This window comes from Natrix helvetica (genome assembly GCF_964273705.1).
Source record: "Natrix helvetica genome assembly, chromosome: 12".
Classification (NCBI taxonomy): Eukaryota; Metazoa; Chordata; class Lepidosauria; order Squamata; family Natricidae; genus Natrix; species Natrix helvetica.
Window position 1 is genome coordinate 16,160,842 of NC_138556.1, and position 17,785 is coordinate 16,178,626.

The window sequence follows — 17,785 nt, forward strand, 5'->3', positions numbered from 1 at the left end:
TATTGTCTGCGATTATAATGATGCAAGATAACAGCAATTTCCTTCTTTGTTTTCTTCTGCTTCAAACCCTTGAGTTCCTAAGTGCCGGTGCTTACTCATCTGCCCTCCTGGGGCTGCCACTCCTGAAATCTCAGCCTGAGAGTTTGAGTATGATGGGGATTGTAGTATAGGAGGAAGAGGAGGCTTTGGGAACTCAGACAGCTATTTTTTGCTTCATTAACCCTTTCTTGGCTCCCTGGTGAATCTTGGAATCCAGCTTCCCTGAAAAAGAGAGAAGGGAAAAGAATGGGGAAAGGAGGGGAAATTCTTCAGTACTCATTCTGTACGGCTGTTTATAATTCAATTCAGCTGCAGGCACTAAGATCTCTCTCCCAGCGAGTAGGCTGCTACCCTTGGATTTTTTTCCCCATTTCAGATGACGGGGCAATTCCCAAAACCCAGCTGCGGAGCAGAAAGCCTTGAGTAAAAGGTGAGAAGAAGGGAAACGAACAAGAAAGAGGACTGAGGTTGCCCTTATGCTTGGCAAAAAGTAAGCTGCCTTTGCAAAACATGCCCCAAAGAAGCAGCAGGTCGCTTAATAAAGCTTGTAAACGGAAGGAAGCAGAGGTTTCTGGATGCAAACGTGGCTATCCTCAGGACAAAAACCTTCATGTAACCTCATAGTTGCATTCTCAAAGTCTGAGTTTTTCTCCTTTTTTCTTTTTCACAAATGAAGAGGTGATAAGCCACCTGGGAAAGCCAAGGGAAATCATCTAAGCCGTTAAAAAGCAAAATTTAGAATATTTTGGACTTGGGATGCAACACTCAGAAAAATACGCCACACTTAATCTTCCAAGGAGAGATTGAAGGCAAGCGAGGTCCAGGCAGAAGAAGAACCTAAATGGCTTCAAAACCTAAGGGACTAGTTTGGACAAAACTCAGCAGCACTTTTTCATGTGGCTGTTGACAAAAATAGGATTGCCAACATGATCGCCAATGTCCGATGATGGATATGGCAGAATAATAATAATAATAATAATAATAATAATAATAATAATAATAATAATAATAATAATAATAATAAGTTTTTCTTGGCAACTTTAAGATGAGTGGACTTCAACTTGCTTGCTGGCTTGGGAATTCTGGGAGATGAAGTCCATTCACAGTTGCCAAGGTTGAGAAACGTTGACTTACAATTTAATCCTGGAGGAGGCCACCCACTTTCCCTTCTTCATCCTCTCTTCTTTTTTGTCTCTCTTTGGCCAGGTCTGTTCAGTAGGCTAAACCAACAAGTAGGTTTGTCTCAGGATCACTGTAACTGATGACTTAGCAGGTTGTGTGAAGCCAATCAACTCTGGCTTAAGTCAATAAGCCACGATGAAAACCAATCTGGTTTTGCTCACTGTCAGGACCCATTTTTCGTCTCCCTCGAGACAAGCGGCTGACTCATTTCGCACATCCCCCCAACCCTTGTTTTGCTCAAACCCCAAAGTTGGTTCGAAGCCAGCAAGATGAAGCAGTGGGAGAAGAACGAAGAACTGGTGAGGGCGCGAAGCGGCTGAAGTCAGAAACATCTCATGGGGGTGGGGGTGGGGGGGACACACCCTTGTTATCTGGCTGAGATCATGGCCAACTTAACCACGCTGTGCAAATGCCCAGATATGGCTTTAAAGGAAGGACACAAAGCATCCTATGAGACACTACGGGCTGCCTGCGGCCTGCCAAAAACTATCAGCAGGTGCCATCGCACCATTCAACCAAGCAGTCTGCATTCTGCTCTCTTGGCCCGAGCAACTGTGTCATCTGCCATAATGCTTCTGCCTCGCCATGCCCGTCTCGTCTTCCTTCCCTGCTAGCGGGATGGCCCTGCCACTTCTGTAGCTCTGCCTGGCACGTCAGATGAAAGGGGCTGCCAAGTGAAAACCATCAAGTTGCCTACCTTTCTTTCTTGATGGGTGGATGGATGAAGGGCAGCTTTGGAAGCGCTGCGGCGCAGTGGCTTAAAGACACTGGATCATCTTCTCCTTCCTAGCATATTCCCGCAAGGGCAGGGTCCACTTTTCGGATCACTGAACACTACTTTGCACGGTCAGCTGCTTCTCCGGTGTGCAGGCCCGCGGCTTGCTTTTCTTTGTTGATGGTGTCTTGCCATCTCTGTTTTGGATGCCATTGGCCACTGGCCATTGACTTCTAGTCTTGGACACCGTGGAAAGTGCTGCTCTCTGGACATGTCCATAGCAGCGGAGTCGGCCTTCTCTCGTCTTCTCTGTAATCGGTGCCACACCAAAATGCTGCCGAATGGTGTCACTTGTGATGTGGCCGAGAAGGGAGATGCCCGATATGCAACGGAGCATTTGCATTTCCATGGCATGAAGAGAGCTTTCGGTCCGTGTTGTTGCTGCCCAGCATTCAGTTCCATACAGTTCAACAGGGCGGATGGTTATCTTGTAAGTTTTAGACTTAAGATGGGTTGGCATTTGTCTATCGCATAACATAAAGGCGCTGGATCAAGCCCACCAGAAATGGTCAGCACTCTAGGCAGTTCAAGTCCTGGTAGCACTGCAGGATGGGTTGAGCTCCCGTCACTCGCCCCTAGCTCCTGCCCTACCATCCCAGCAGTTCAAAAACAGTATCGTGAGTAGATAAACGGGTACCATTCTGGTGCGAAAGACTAACTGGACGAGGAGAATGGGAGCCGGCTCTGGACCTGCTGGGACACAAGGTGAGACCGTCGGAAGACGTCACCAACCTGAATGCCGCCAGCCAGATGGTGCATGTTACTTCGACTCTCCTCCCTTCCCCCGTGACACACCGGCGCAGGCGCAAAAGCAAACAAACTAGCAATTAGGCTGCCAGGATTCCTCTGTAAAGTGTAAATCTCCTCGACAAATGCATGCCATGCAAAACATTGTAAATGTGGGCAGATATTTCCCTGCAGGAGGAAGAGTGTGGTGAGGTGGGGAAGGCACAGAACAGGCCTTAGTCCACACCCTTCGCGGCCGGGCTTCCCTTTTTGCATGCTAGACATGCGCTAAGACTTTCCAATGCAGGCTGTTATTTTTCTTTTCCCCACCTGCCTTAAGCAACCGTCCTTGGCCCCCCGTCTAAAACCGAGCCAGGAATATTTGTCAACAGCTTGCTAGGGACCCTTCCTGTCAGAAGCCAACCGAGCCCTCCGGGAGGCGAAGGGAAAACCATCACGGCTGATAGAAACAGACAAGACTTGGGTTCCGGAAGGGAGAAAGTTGCCCTCCCAAGGAGAGAGGCACATGCCACACAGTCACGGCTCGAGCAAATAAGCGGCATCAAGATTGGCCGGGCGTGTTCCTGTTCAGGGTTTGTGTTGTTGCCGCCACAGCTGCCCGATCGGCTCTCTCCACAAACAGGCTCTCTGCTTCGCGAGACAAAGCCGCCGTGGATGTCAGGAAACCAAGCCACGTCGAGTCACACGTACCAGTGTGTCTACTGCAAACACAGTCGGTTGCAGAGATACAAATGCTATTTCCCAACGGTGGATCTGGGCAGGGTGATTTTTTACCATGCACAGGTGGGTTTGTTTGTTTTTTTGACTACAAAAATATAACAGCAGGACGGGGAATGCCTGCAGCAGGTTCGGCCGACAGAAGAAAGAAGGAAAAAGGAACAATATAATCCAACACCAAAATGCCCTCTGATGTTCATTTAACGCCTGAGACTCCGTATTTTAAAAAATCCTCCCTCCTTCCAACTCAGGGTAGAGTGATATTTTTGCGGATTGCCGAGGAATTTGGTTGCCTTGAGGGCTCAGAACAAAGGGCCACGGATTTCGCCATGCAAACGCGCTGGAGATGCAAAGGGAGAAACAGGCCCCACTTTGGAAATCGGAAATCGGAAGTTATTGAGATTGTTTCTAGATTGTTCATCATGTCGTTCGAAACTGTTCAAACACAGAGAGGAGGAGGAAGAGGAGGAGGAGAAGAAGAAGGAGGAGGAGGAGGAAGAGGAAGAGGAGAAGAAGGAAGGAAGTTAAGGTAGGCAAGTAGGTAGGAAGGAAGGAAGGAAGGAAGGAAGGAGACCCCCCTGCCCTCCCAGGGTCATTTTGCCAGCCCCCTCCCTCCTTCAGGAGTAGAGACCTGCTACTTACAGAGTTTATGTTTGCCCTTGATGGGAAACTTAATAACCATCTCCTGGGGGTTAGAACAGATGAAGACAAATGGAGAAGCCGACTCCTGGCTCAGCTGCGGATACTGGAAGGGGTGGGGGGGAAAGGGGAGAGAACAGAAACAGCAGCGTTACAAATAGGTTATCAGTGCCACCATAAATTAAGGGAAGAGAACGACCTACGGAGGGAAGAGCACACGAATTGAGGGGAAGAAATGTTTCAAGCACTGCCAAACAAGTTTCAAGCACTGCCAAACAAACGCAAAGGCAGGGAAGAGCTTCCCCTCCCCCCTCCCTGCACGCCTCTTGAAATCTCTTCAAAAGGGAGACCCAGATCAAAGGGAACCAACCACACTGCGCGTAAAAGGAATCCCGGCAGCCAGTTCTAAAAACAGCGCTAGAATCAACCTTGGGAGGGATTTTACACTGCAAAAATCGCAGCCGGGGAGGAAGGAGAAAGGTTTTTATGCATCCCCTTCCCTTCTTCTCAGCTTCTTCAAACTAACAAAAGCGGACAGAATTAGCCCCAGGCTTCTGGCGAAGAGAAGAGAAGGTCTCTTTGGAGAGAAGCAGGTGGAGCTAAGCAGGGCAAAGATGCCACCAAGACGGCTAATAATGTCTAAGCCGGCACCTTTTAACGCGGTAGCTCAGTGGCCAAGACGCTGAGCTTGTTGATCAGAAAGGTCGGCGGTTCGAATCCCTAGCGCCGCCTAATGGAGTGAGCTCCCGTGACTTGTCCCAGCTTCTGCCTACCTAGCAGTTCGAAAGCAGGTAAAAAATGCAAGTAGGAAAATAGGAACCACCTTTGGTGGGAAGGGAACAGCATTCCGTGGGGCTTCGGCGTTGAGTCATGCCGGACACATGACCACGGAGACGTCTTCGGACAGCGCTGGCTCTTCGGCTTTGAAACGGAGATGAGCACTGCCCCCTAGAGTCAGGAACGACTAGCACATATGTACGAGGGGAACCTTGACCTTTATGTTTTCCCAAATCCTCCAATTTCCCCGAGGTAGCTCCGTTAGTCTACGCACCCCTTGCAATTACAGCGCACATCCTATTCTCCAATCCGGAGAGGCACCACCGATCTGACTCACCGAAGCGCAGAGAAGCCGAAATCTAAGCCCCCATCAAAGGTAGCCAAGTCCACGCCAGCTCCCACTGCGGCAGGTGCAGCCAGGGTTCCCCCACCCCTGGGGTAGCGGGTTTTTCTGGACTAAATACGGCACCTGGGAAGTGGGAAATCCCCCAGCTGGTTTCGTGGTCACGAGAATCTCTCTCTCTCTCTCTCTCTCAGCCTCCGTTCCCCCGCGGCAAAATGGCTCTGCACCCAGCTGCGTGAAAGGTAAGAACCCCCAGGGCCTATCATCTCTCAACCGAAATGCGTGACTGGTTTTATTTATGAATATCCCACCACCTTTCGTTTTTATAAATAACCCTCCACCCACCCGATTTGCAAATGTTCCATTTAGTGGCCATTCGAAGATACAACAGCATTGAAAAAGGGGGCTTATGTCCATTTTTTCACTCTTACGACCACTGATCCCCTGATCGTAATTCAAACGTGTGGGAATTGACTCGTGTTTATGACAGTCGCAGTGTCTGTTAGGGGATCCCCGTCTGCGACCTTGTGACGAGCAGAGTCAACGGGGGAAGCCAGATTCCCTCAAGCTCTGTGTGAGTGACTTAACCACGGCAGCAATCTCCTTAACAATGATGGCAAGAAAGGTCGCAAAACGGGGCGAAAGTCGCTGAACGAAATGCCTCACTTAGGAAACAAAAATTTGGGGCTCCATTGTGGTCGTACGTCGAGGACTTACTGGTATTCAGGGTAGGAGGGAGGGTGTGGGGTTGGTAGTGTTTTTAGAAGGCACCCTGCTTGGATTGACAGAAAGTTTCCAGGCAAGAAACAACCTGGAACTGCGCCGCCTTCAGTTATTAGTACACAAAATTGTCCTATCTGTCAGCTTCAACCACAATAACACACAGGCAAACAATCGATACAAACTCAAGGTAAACGGCTCCAAACTTGATTGCAGAAAATACGACTTCAGCAACGGGGTATTCAACGCCTGGAATGCCCTACCCAACTCGGTTGTTAGATCCTCAAACCCCCAAAACTTCAGCCTTAAACTGTCTACCGTGGACCTCACCCCATTCCTAAGAGGTCCGTAAAAGGGACATGCATAAGCGCACCAGCGTGCCTACAGTCCCTGTCCTCCTGTCCCCATGTATTTGTGTTCATTTCCCTTGTTCATGTCCATGTTTATACTTATACTTGTTAACTCGTACCTGTTTGACAAGATACAGATACAAGTGAGAAAGGAACGGTGCGGAATCGCTGCTAACTAACGACGGGCTAATCCGAAGGGCTTTGTTCCTTTGCCACACCTCAACCGCTGAGGTTGCACACCACCCTTGTGCTGTGCTCTTGAAGGAGGGCCGCGTCTCCCCTGGAGACTGTCAAGGCTTTCTATCTGCCGCTCGAAGATAATAAAAACAGGGCAGGCAAGTGGTTTTGGCGGCTTTGATGGGGAGAAGCAAAGACTACTTCACTAGCCTTTCATCTCACACTTCATGTGAATTCCCTTTGCACTCTTCACCGCCGCCCAGAAGCTGGTCCTTGAGCTGGAACGGGGGCAAAGGAGGCGATCCTGGGAGAGGTACCCAGGCTAATAATCTGGCTCTCCCAGGCCCTTATCAGCGGAAGGTGGGATCTGGAGTTCTCAGCTAGGATCAAGGGAGGATCTGTAGAGGCAAGATGGGACTGGAACTATGACGTTTTGCTCGCTAGGGAAACTGTGGACATAGAATGAAAGCAAGGAATGAATGGAAAGCACGCCCAAAGCAAAAGAGATGATTACGATGGACATCGGGATTTAAATGACAACAATCCCCTTCTCCTCTTCCAGCAGAAGGTAAAGGGAAAGGTTCCCCTCGCACATATGTCCTAGTCGTTCCCGACTCTAGGGGGTGGGGCTTATCTCCGTTTCAAAGCCGAAGAGCCAGCGCTGTCCGAAGACGTCTCCTTGGTCATGTGGCTGGCATGACTAAACATCGAAGGTGCATGAAACGCTGTTACCTTCCCACCAAAGGTGGTTCCTATTTTTCTACTTGCGTTTTTACAAGCTTTCGAACTGCTAGGTTGCAGAAGCTGGGACAAATTATGGGAGCTCACTCCATTATGCGGCGCTAGGGATTCAAACCGCCGAACTGCCAACTTTTCCTATCGACAAGCTCCGCGTCTGAGCCACTGAGCCACCTTCTTCCAGCATACCTAAAGTCCAACCCAAAGGCAGTAGGATTTCACACTTACGACGGTTCCATCCCCCCCGTGGTCAGGTGATCCAAATTCAGACGCTTGGCAACAGACTCCTATCTATGACAGGGATCAAGGGATCCCTTTTGTGACCTTCCGGCAAGCAAAGTCAAAGGGGAAACCAGATTCCCTTAAAGTAGCCTAACGACTGCAGCGGTTCACTTAACAACAGTCGTAAAACGGGGCGAGATTCCCTTAACAACGTTCTCACTTAACCGCAGAGGTTTTGGGCTCAATTGTGGTCGTACGCTGAGGACTACCTGTATTTTAGCTGGTGGTTATGACTTCCTGTTCATTTGGACCTTTTCTTCCCTGAAGTCAGCTAAAGTTTTAAACCCGCCTCCAACGCGCTGGAAGGGAAAATTGTTGATAAGATGAACAAAGTTCTTGTTTCACTATTTCTCAGCGGCCTAAAGTGGGGTTTTTTTTTCCTTCGCTGTTTGGAAACCAAATGTTCTTTGTGTATGTATGTATGTATGTGTGCGTGCGTGCGTGCGTACGTACGTACATACATACATACATACATATGTATGGGCTGCAGAATATAAGGGCTGCAGGAGGCCATCGCGGCAGAAAATGGAGCCTTGATGAGTGACGCCCCCTGGCTCCCCAAGGTCAAACACAACCCTGATGCGTCCCTCAATGAAATCAAGTTTGACACCCCTGATGTAGAGATAAGGAGCAACGTTCTTATGTGGCTAGAAGGAATCACCAGTCAGCAGTGGCCTGTCCCTGAGCACCTGTCTTCCAAAGTGGGAATAAGAAACCACAACACCCAGAAGTCCCTGCCATTAACAGTATAGCCTGGAGACAATAGAAATTGGTTATATCCCAACGTAACCGAGTAAGACCCGAAGGAAGACAGGAAAGCTCTCTCAGAACTTGGATTCAATCCACGGCTGATGAACCAGTCTGGCTGGTCACCCTGTTCGTTAGGGCAGGAGTCTCCAACCTTGGCAACTTTAAGACTTGTGGAATTCAACTTCCTGAATTCCTGAGCCACCTCCCATAATTCTGGGAGTTGAAGTCCACCAGTCTTAAAGTTGCCAAGGTTGGAGAGCCCTGCCTTAGGGAGTTGCTTGCTAACACGGGGCCAAGGGATGCGTGCAGTTTCAGCTGCAAAAACAACAAGCAAAGCCCAAACGAGGATCCTGCTTCCCCCCCAAGAAGCCGAAAACACACATTTGCAGAAGCGGTGGAATTCACATGCAGGAGGAACCTCTCGTTTCAGAGGTTTACTCAGGACAGAGAGTGTGGGGTGTAACAAACCTTCTTATACCTACCGCCCCCCCACTCTCCCAGGCATCTGGAAATGGAGGCCAGGAGAGGAGAGTCCTGGCGGGTTCTAACAAATAGGAACTGGGGGTGGGTATCTCAGAGTGTGCCTAAGCTGTGTAAATCAGGGGTGTCCAAACTTGGGAACTTTAAGACTTGTGGACTTCAACTCCCAGAATTCCCCAGCCAGCCATGCTGGCTGGCTGGGGAATTCTGGGAGTTGAAGTCCACAAGTCTTAAAGTTCCCAAGTTTGGACGCCCCTGGTGTAAATATTACCCACCTAACCGAAAGGAATAAAAAAAAACATCTGCTGAACTTCTCAGGCGGTGCAAAGGGAGGAGGCATCTGTGCTTTGTGACAGCTAGTTCCCTGCTTTGGAATAGCTTACCCCCCTCCGGCAAGGAAGCTCCCTCCCTCCCCCCTCCCCACTTTGCTTTCCCAGCCTTCCAGAGAACGGTGAATATTTGGCTCTTGCAGAAATCTTTGGAGATTACAGAGCTGGGGCGGCTCAGATGATCTCCCCACCCCCATCCCCCACGGAACCTGCTGCTGCTGTCTTGTGGTTTGGCTCTTACTGTGTTAGTGCTGTGTGTTGCCTTATTATCTAATGTCATCCGGTGGCCTGGAGAGCCGCAGAGTCAGACGGCGGAGAAACCTTACACAACGCCAAAAGCCACTCGAGCAGGAAACGGAAACCCCAGACTGCGGAGGGGATCCTAGGTGGGTCGCTGATGCTATGGGAAGAGAACTCCAGTGAAGCTTCCAAGGCCGTTTTGTCTGCCTTCCTCAGGGAAGGCCAACAATTTCCCCCCTGTTGCTTCTGGTACTCTTTTTTTACCCTGCTTTTTTTTTTTTTTACTCTATTAAAGTACTGAAGTTTGCAGATGATACAACAGCAGGGGCGTGCGGTCAGGGGAGGCAGGGGAGGCAGAGCCTCACCGCTCTCATCATGAAAATAAAAAGAAAGGGAAAAGGCGCTGAGGAGCCTTCTGCACAAATGGTCCGGGAATGGGATCATGTGTGCAGGAGGCTCCTCTAGCCTCAGCCTCCCTCCTGCACATGCCCCATTCCCCGCCTTCCTGAGTCAACATGAAGGGGACAGCAGAGCGTGAGCCGTGGTCCCATGGAGCGCGCTCCGTGGTCCCCTTCATGTTGACTCAGGAGTCAGGAAGGAGGGGAATGGGACCACATGTGCAGGAGGCTGAGGCAGCTTCAGCCTCCTGCACACGTGGTCCCATTCCCTGCCTTCCAGAGTCAACATGAAGGGGACCGCGGCTCGCGCTGATGACGTCACCAGCCTCACCAGCCATAAACCTCACCGCACGTCACTGTACAACAGTGATTGGTCTCCTTTGAGACGACAACAAATCTGCATACAGACGGGAGGTTGAATAAACTAGCCTTGCGATGCAAGCAGAACAATCTTGAACTAAATACACTCAAAACCGTAGAAATGGTGGTAGATTTTAGGAGAAACCCTCCCATGCTACCACCTCTTACAATACTAGACAACAACATCATCTACAGTAGAGGCTTTCAAGTTTCTAGGTTCTATCGTACCTCAAGACTTAAAATGGACACCTAGCATCAAAAATGTCATCAAAAAAGCACAACAAAGAATGTTCTTTCTGCGCCAACTCAGGAAGCTCAAACTGCCCAAGGATCTGCTGATTCTGTTCTACAGAGGAATGATTGAGTCTGTTCATCTGCACCTCCATAACTGCCTGCAACCCAAGAAGACAGGCACAGACTTCAATGGATAATTAGAACTGCAGAAGAAACAATTACTACCAACCTGCCTTCCATTAAGGACCTGCATACTGCACGAGTCAAAAAGAGGGCTGTGAAAGTAACTTACAGACCCCTCATATCCTGGAAATAAATTGTTTCAACACCTACCCTCAAAACGACGTTATAGGGAACTGCACACCAAGACAACGAGACACATGGACAGTTTTTTTCCCAAAGGCCTTCACTCTGCTAAACAACTAATTCCCACAACACTGTCAAATAATTTACTAAGACTGTATTATATTATTCTTCTCCTCCTTCCTAGTATCTGTCTCTTCCCACTTATGACTATAACCATGTTGCTTGAATCTTTCAATTTATGTTGGTTTATTTGTTTCCTAGTACGATTTGATTGCTTATTAGTAACCTGTGACTATCACTAAGTGTTGTATCTTTTGATTTTTGATGAATGCATTCTATTTCATTTTTCTTTATGTACACTGAAAGACAAATTCCTTGTGTGTCCAATCACACTAGGCCAATAAAGAATTCTATTCTATTGTATTCTAAAAAAAAATCAACAAGCAGCCAACCCCCCCAACCCCCCACCCCAATAGCAGGAGCCTTCTTTGAAAAGCGATTTCCCTGACTCAGGGAAGCTGAATTGGTTAAACCAAGAGAGAGAGGAAAGAGATTTCAGATCTACCCTGAAACCTGCCTGCAAAGGATACAGAACGAGACAGGAAAGAGCTTGTGGTTTCTTTTTCGCATGTTTGTTTGTTTTTCATTTCCACCCAAGATTCTAGCTCTCAAGAAACCCCCTTGTGCTGAGAAAAGCTTTCTAGAACATCTGAATGGGCAGAAGGTTGGCTTTCATTTAATGCAATGCAAATCCTTAAACGTGGCATTACCTTTCTCTCGTGTTCCCAGAATGGCAGTTCCCGCTGGCTTCCCAGCCCGGCTCAAACGTTAGGAGGTTGTTCTGACGATGGAACAGCGCTATTGCTATTTTCTTTCCTTCCTTCCTCCTTCCCTTCCCTTTGCAGCATTGCAGGCAAACTCTGCCCATTGCCGGGAGTTCGATCCTGACCGGCTCAAGGATGACTCAGCCTTCCACCCTTCTGAGGTTGATAAAATGAGGAGCCATATTGTTAGGGGCAAGAGGCTGACTCTGTAAACTGCTTAGAGAGGGCTGGAAAGTCTACATCCTATTGCTATTTTTCTCATTTATGGCGTAGTAAGGCACCCAGAATTGCTTGATAGCGAGATGGGGCAGCCTACAAAATTTAAGAAATAAGTCAATAATAGCTGTTGGTTGAACCCAGAGGACCTGCTGTCAATCCTAGCAAGGCTGCGGGAAAAGGAGCGAAGTTGCAACGCTCCGCTCCCCGGAGAAGTGGTGTAGAAGGACCAAGTGGAACAACTTTCTGCATTCAGGTCCTTTGAGGATACGGCTGTCTCCAACTGCATTGATTTTATAACCCTGAGGACTGGGGAGGTGGGGAAAAGGGTTATTTATTTTTAAAGCAAGTGACAAAAAGCCTCCCAGCTTCGATGACCTGCAACCTCCATCCCTCAAAACAAAACAAAAACAAAAACAAACAAGAAACAAATAGGGATGGGTTCGGGTTTTTTTGTTTTTTTTTCATTCACTCACCTGTTCCTGAAATTGCTCTTGTGACAGGCAGTCAATCAAGTCCACGCAGCCGAGGAGACAGCCGGAGGGATAATCCTTGGGAAATTCCAAATCTGCGGTAAGCGGGAGAGAAAATTATAAGGGAAGCTCACTGCATGGGCTTCTAGCTTCTGCTGCTCTCCACATGGTCCTGATTACCCTTCGCCAGCCCTCGCGTGCGCTCACGCCATGCTACTTTCAACTGCTAATTTAATGGTTTGGATAAAACATAGGATTTTTTAGGGAGGGCTGCCTGTGTTATGGCCCGTCAGCGGAGCTGGCAGCAGATTCGGACAGTGAGGAGGTTGGGGAGGAACATGGGCCAGTCCTGGAGTCTGGGGAAGGCTCTGATGAGGGCTCTGTGTCGGAAGCAGAGAGGGGGCCAGGGCCGTCTGGCAGTTATCAGCTGCCTTCAGAGTCAGACATCAGTAAGGCAGAAGAACAGCTGGAGCCTGTTCCCAGTGTGCGCATGCGCAGAGTTGCCAGACAAAGGGAACAGCTAAAGAACAGAGGTTGACTTAGGAGTAAGGCCACAGGTGGACGATGAACGGCCCCTCCCAAAGGAAATAAAAGAGGAGCGAAAGGGGAGTGGAGTTTGCAGGAGAGACAATTAGTTCGCTTAATTGGTTTCGTGACTCTCCGAGACTCCTTGCCAGGTTTTGCAGATATCGGCCTGGCAGCTCTCCAAGCCAGATAAGGCCTGTGACTGTAAATCCTCCCTCGAAAGTTTTTGCTGGATGTGAATGAGCAGAATTCACAGTAAATCAATAAAAGGGGTTTTTTTGTCAAGAGAAGGAGTTTGCTTCAGGCTCTTGGGAAGCCTCGCTCAGAACAGTCTGAAAATAGACACCCGTGGAGCAAAGAGTTCATTGCTACATCGCAGGAAGTGGTTCCCCATCGGGACTTTAATCCGAGAACTTCCACATTTCAACTGTTAACCTTCCAGGCCACCATACAGGTAGTCTTCCACTTACAACAGTTTGTTTAGTGACCGTTTCAAAGTTACAACGGCACTGGGGGGAAAAATGACTGGTGATCCTTTTTCACACGACTGTTGTGGCGTTTCCCCTGGTCACGGGATTTACATTCGGATGCTTGGCAACTGACTCACATTTACGACGGTTGCAGTGTGGTTCTTGGGGTCACATGATCCCCTTTTGCAACCTTCTGACATGCAAAGTGGATGGGGAAACCAGATTCCCTTAACAACCGTGGGACTAATTTAACAACAGCAACGATTAACCCTTAACAATGTGGCAAGAAGAGTCGTAAAATGGGGCAAAACTCACTTAACAAATGTCTCACTTAACAATTTTGGGGTCAATGGTGGTCATAAGTCGAGGACTGCCTGTATGACCTCCCCCAGGTTAAGGTGACCCTTTTAAGGTTAATGTTGTGTCGTGCAGTCCTTTAAAACTTTCTTCACCGCGAATAAATGCCCACTCGGTGGAGCCCATTTCCTGCCTTCCGATTGTCAGATGTACGTGATAAGGTTTCTGTCTTGAGAAGCTCACAAAATGGACTTGAGGGGAATTGAGAAATAAAAAAAGACAAGGGGAAACGACCCATCGGCTAGAAAAAAATGGGGCTCTGGAAAAATGGTTTGCTAGGCTATAAAAAATGAGAAAAGAAACACCATGTGGAGTTGTGCAATGAACTTATAGCAAAGGGAATGCATATTTAATTATACATGTATTAACTGCAGCTAGAATTGTATTTGCACAAAACTGGAAGAGTGAAGAGATCCCTACCGCGTAAAATGTGATCAGGAAAATATCAGAATGTGCAGAAATGAATAGATTAACGTTGGCTATACGGGAGAAAGAACAAACTGAATACTAGATGACGTGGGAACTATTTTACGGATGGCTGGAGAACAAAAACGGAAGCTAGAAATCAATGGAGATTAGTGAAACATAGGAAATACGTTAAGACAAAGATGCAAACAATATGATGATTTTTACTAATATGTCCGATAAGACTATTGTGTTTAATATTACTATTATATTCCTATTAGAAGATATATTAAGAGGGAGAAATGAATAGGTTTATTATGCTCATTATTATTATTGTATGATTAGGGAATCAATACCAATGTAATGAACACTGTGAATTTTGTTTGTTATGACACAGATCATAACAAACAGATTATATTTAAACCCAGACGACAGAGTTTAATGGAAGATGAAATGTTTAAATTTAAAAAAATTAGATGATAGATAGATGGATGGATGGATGGATGGATGGATGGATGGATGGATGGATAGATAGATAGATAGACAGACAGACAGACAGACAGGCAGGCAGGCTCTGGGAAAATTGTTTGTTAGGCTATAAAAATGCAAAGAAGAAAATGCAAAGAAGTAGAGTTGTGCAATGTACTAATAAGCCAGAGGATGTGAGTCAAATTTCACCCTGCTGGGGTGGTTTGTGGTTTCACACACTGCGTAACAACAGTCAATTTTAGGTCAATGTTCATTGTTAAATAATCTATGGCTTGACATGACATAAATGTCACACGTTCATAAATAACACATAAACACGGTATCTTCTCTTTCTCCCTTCTCGTTTCCTGCCCCGTGGCTATCTTCCCCTCAAAGTCTCCTTTCCCTTTAGAACAGCATCTTGATACCAATTGACACCAAGCTAAGCAAGCTTGGTTGTTTTGAAACCACTTCCCTTCTGCGGTCATTTCCATACACTGGATAGTCAAACTGAAATGTTACGTCACATCGCGATAATGGCGTGAGAAGATGAAAGACTGAAAAGAGCACGAACTCAAAGGGGGAAAAAAGCCCAAGGTTTTCATGGAAGCATTTTGAGCACCTCTCCTTCCACAGCACTTCACCATACAAGCTATAAACACTCCTCTTAACTGTTTTAAGGTATAAGGTAAAGGTTCCCCTCGCACGTACGTGCTAGTCGTTCCTGACTCTAGGGGGCGGTGCTCATCTCCGTTTCTAAACCGAGGAGCCAGCGCTGTCCAAAGACGTCTCTGTGGTCATGTGGCTGGTATGACTCAACGCCGAAGGTACACGGAACACTGTTCCCTTCCCACCAAAGTGATCTCTATTTTTCTACTTGCATTTTTACATGCTTTCGAACTGCTAGGTTGGCAGAAGCTGGGACAAGTAACGGGAGCTCACTCTGTTACGCAGCGCTAGGGATTCGAAACATCGACCTTTCGATCGACAAGCTCATGTCTTAGCCACTGAACCACAGAGTCCCTTTATTTATTATTATTTTATTTCATATATATATGAAATATGAAATATGAAATATGAAATATATATAAAGTTTTTACTTGTTTCATTTTCATAACATATAACCACATGTATACTATTACATAACCAACATCGTATTATATTATTAAATGTTTACATCAATTTGTCTTACCATCAATTCCCAAAAACAATTATTGGCTCTTCTGCTCTCCACACACTATATTTGTACCTTATCCATCACTTTCTTCTCCCTCTCTCCTCCTCCTCCCTACCTCCTTTCTTCCCTCTGTCCCCCTTCTCTTCTCTACTTCTCCTTCCTCTCTCCTTCTCCACTCTCCCCTTTCCACTCCTCCTTTCTGTCCTCCCCCTCCCTACCTCCTTTCTTCCCTCTGTCCTTCTCTTCTCTGCTTCCCCTTCCTTCTCCTCTCTCCCCTTTCCACTCCTTCTTTCTCTCTTCCTCTCCTCCCCCTTGCCCTCTCTCCTATCCCTCTCTCCTCTACTTCATACTCTTCCTCTCATTTACTTGGTGTATTTCAGCCTCTGAGCGAGCTCCATTTTATGTTGATGGTATTTATAATTCCTTTTCAGTATACATATTTAATTTTAACATATATCACTCCTTCTTTTAAAAAAAAAGAAAAAAACAGAATACATATATAGTAATTATATTTTTAAACACAACACCCCCAAATAATAATACTTTATTATTTAAGGTATAGACAGACATAAAACATATTTTTTAAAAATAAATGAAAGTAAAAAATATATAAAGCATACATAAATTGTTTCAATTCCTTCCTTCAGGATGGCACTGTAGGACAATGTGTCCTACAGACTAGACAAAGGGACCATTTTTTCCCTTGTGCCATCACTGCTGAACACCTACTAATACTCACAGTCGTATCTAATGTGTACATGTATTAAGCCGTACCCCGTTATTTTAGTATTAGTATTTATCCTTCTCTTCTTCTTTACTTCTCTCTTTTATTGTGGTTTGTCGCAGTCAGCCAGATGTTCAGCCTGGATTTGGGTTTTTTGGCTACATATCGGGATAGACAGATGTGGAATATTACTGCCATTACCGTCCCCTGTTACTTTGCAGGTACACTGAGTGCTTCTGTACTGGAGATAAATTCCTTGTGTGTCTAATCACTTGGCCAAATAAAGTATTCCACTTCAACATTGTTTTTTCACTTTCCTTCTGGCCTCCAGAGAAAACAACCCCAGCAACGAAGATAAAAGGATTAAGCTCACCTTCCTGAAGCAACACTCTGTAGGTGGCCTCCAGCTCTGAGATTTCCTGGGGGGTTGGCCTTTTCGCTGTGGCTGCTATCCATAGCCGGCCTCTGTGGGATGTGTACCAAATTCGGCCTTCCACCCTGTGGGAGAAAAGGAAAGGATCAGAAAAAGAGCCTGCCTCCCCCATGGGTTTCTTTACATGCCACTCAAAGAACATCTTCGTTTGGAAAATCACTACTTGAAATTAGAGACCCGATGGCTCAGACGCTCAGCATGTCGATCAGAACGGTCAGCAGTTCGGCGGTTCGATGCCCTAGTGCCGCGTAACGGAGTGAGCTCCCGTTACTTGTCCCAGCTTCTGCCAACCTAGCAGTTTGAAAGCACGTTAAAAATGCAAGTAGAAAAATAGGAACCACCTTTGGTGGGAAGGGAACAGCGTTCCATGCACCTTCGGCGTTTAGTCATGCCGGCCACATGACCACGGAGACGTCTTCAGGCAGTGCTGGCTCTTTGGCTTTGAAACGGAGATGGGCACCGCCCCCTAGAGTCGGGAACGACTAGCACATATGTGCAAGGGGAACCTTTACCTTTACATGAAATTCTGGGTCAATCTTTGGGCCCACCTGAGTCTCAGAATGAGCCTCAACAAAGAAAGAGGAAATGGCCACGAGATGGAAGGGCAGCAAGTCCTTAAAAAGCTTGACAACCAAGGAGACGGTCAGAAGAATTGGGATCTTCCAAACAGGTAGAGGCAGTTTTACATCTTCCCAGTTTTTTCAACAGAAACTGATGTTTATCCCTGCATATTTACCCAGGAATAAGAGAAACATTTTTTTTATTTGGGAAAAAAGGTTCTTAAAAAAATAATTCTCTCTAGAGCTCTTTCTAGACTCAGGAGACAGAAAGAAAGAAAGAAAGAAAGAAAGAAAGAAAGAAAGAAAGAAAGAAAGAAAGAAAGAAAGAAAGAAAGAAAGAAAGAAAGAAAGAAAAAGGGAGGGAGGGAGGGAGGGAGAAAGAAAGAAAGAAAGAAAGAAGAAAGGAAATTAAGGAAGAAAGAAAGAAAGAGAGAAAGAAGGAAAGAAGGAAGGAAATTAAGGAAGGAAGGATGGAAAAAAGAAAGAGAAAGAAAGAAGGAAATGAAGGAAGGAAGGAAGAAATTAAGGAAGAAAGAAAGAAGAAAGGAAATTAAGGAAGAAAGAAAGACA

The 17,785-nt window shown here is 46.7% G+C and overlaps 1 protein-coding gene across 2 annotated transcripts in view; it reads right to left on the reverse strand.

Annotated features, from left to right (window-relative positions):
- The window catches only part of TRIP4 (thyroid hormone receptor interactor 4), a 33,224-nt gene continuing 15,439 nt past the window's right edge, over positions 1 to 17,785 (reverse strand). The window contains exons 10-13 of one of the 2 annotated variants that reach the window (XM_081964640.1): positions 16,596 to 16,720; positions 12,100 to 12,191; positions 4,103 to 4,205; positions 1 to 261 (exon numbers count right to left, since the gene is read on the reverse strand). In XM_081964640.1, the coding sequence (XP_081820766.1) occupies positions 194 to 261; positions 4,103 to 4,205; positions 12,100 to 12,191; positions 16,596 to 16,720 (388 nt within the window). In that variant the 3' untranslated portion in view covers positions 1 to 193. Of the gene's footprint in view, positions 262 to 4,102; positions 4,206 to 12,099; positions 12,192 to 16,122; positions 16,381 to 16,595; positions 16,721 to 17,785 lie in introns of those variants that run through there. The other variant, XM_081964641.1, reaches the window with a different exon arrangement.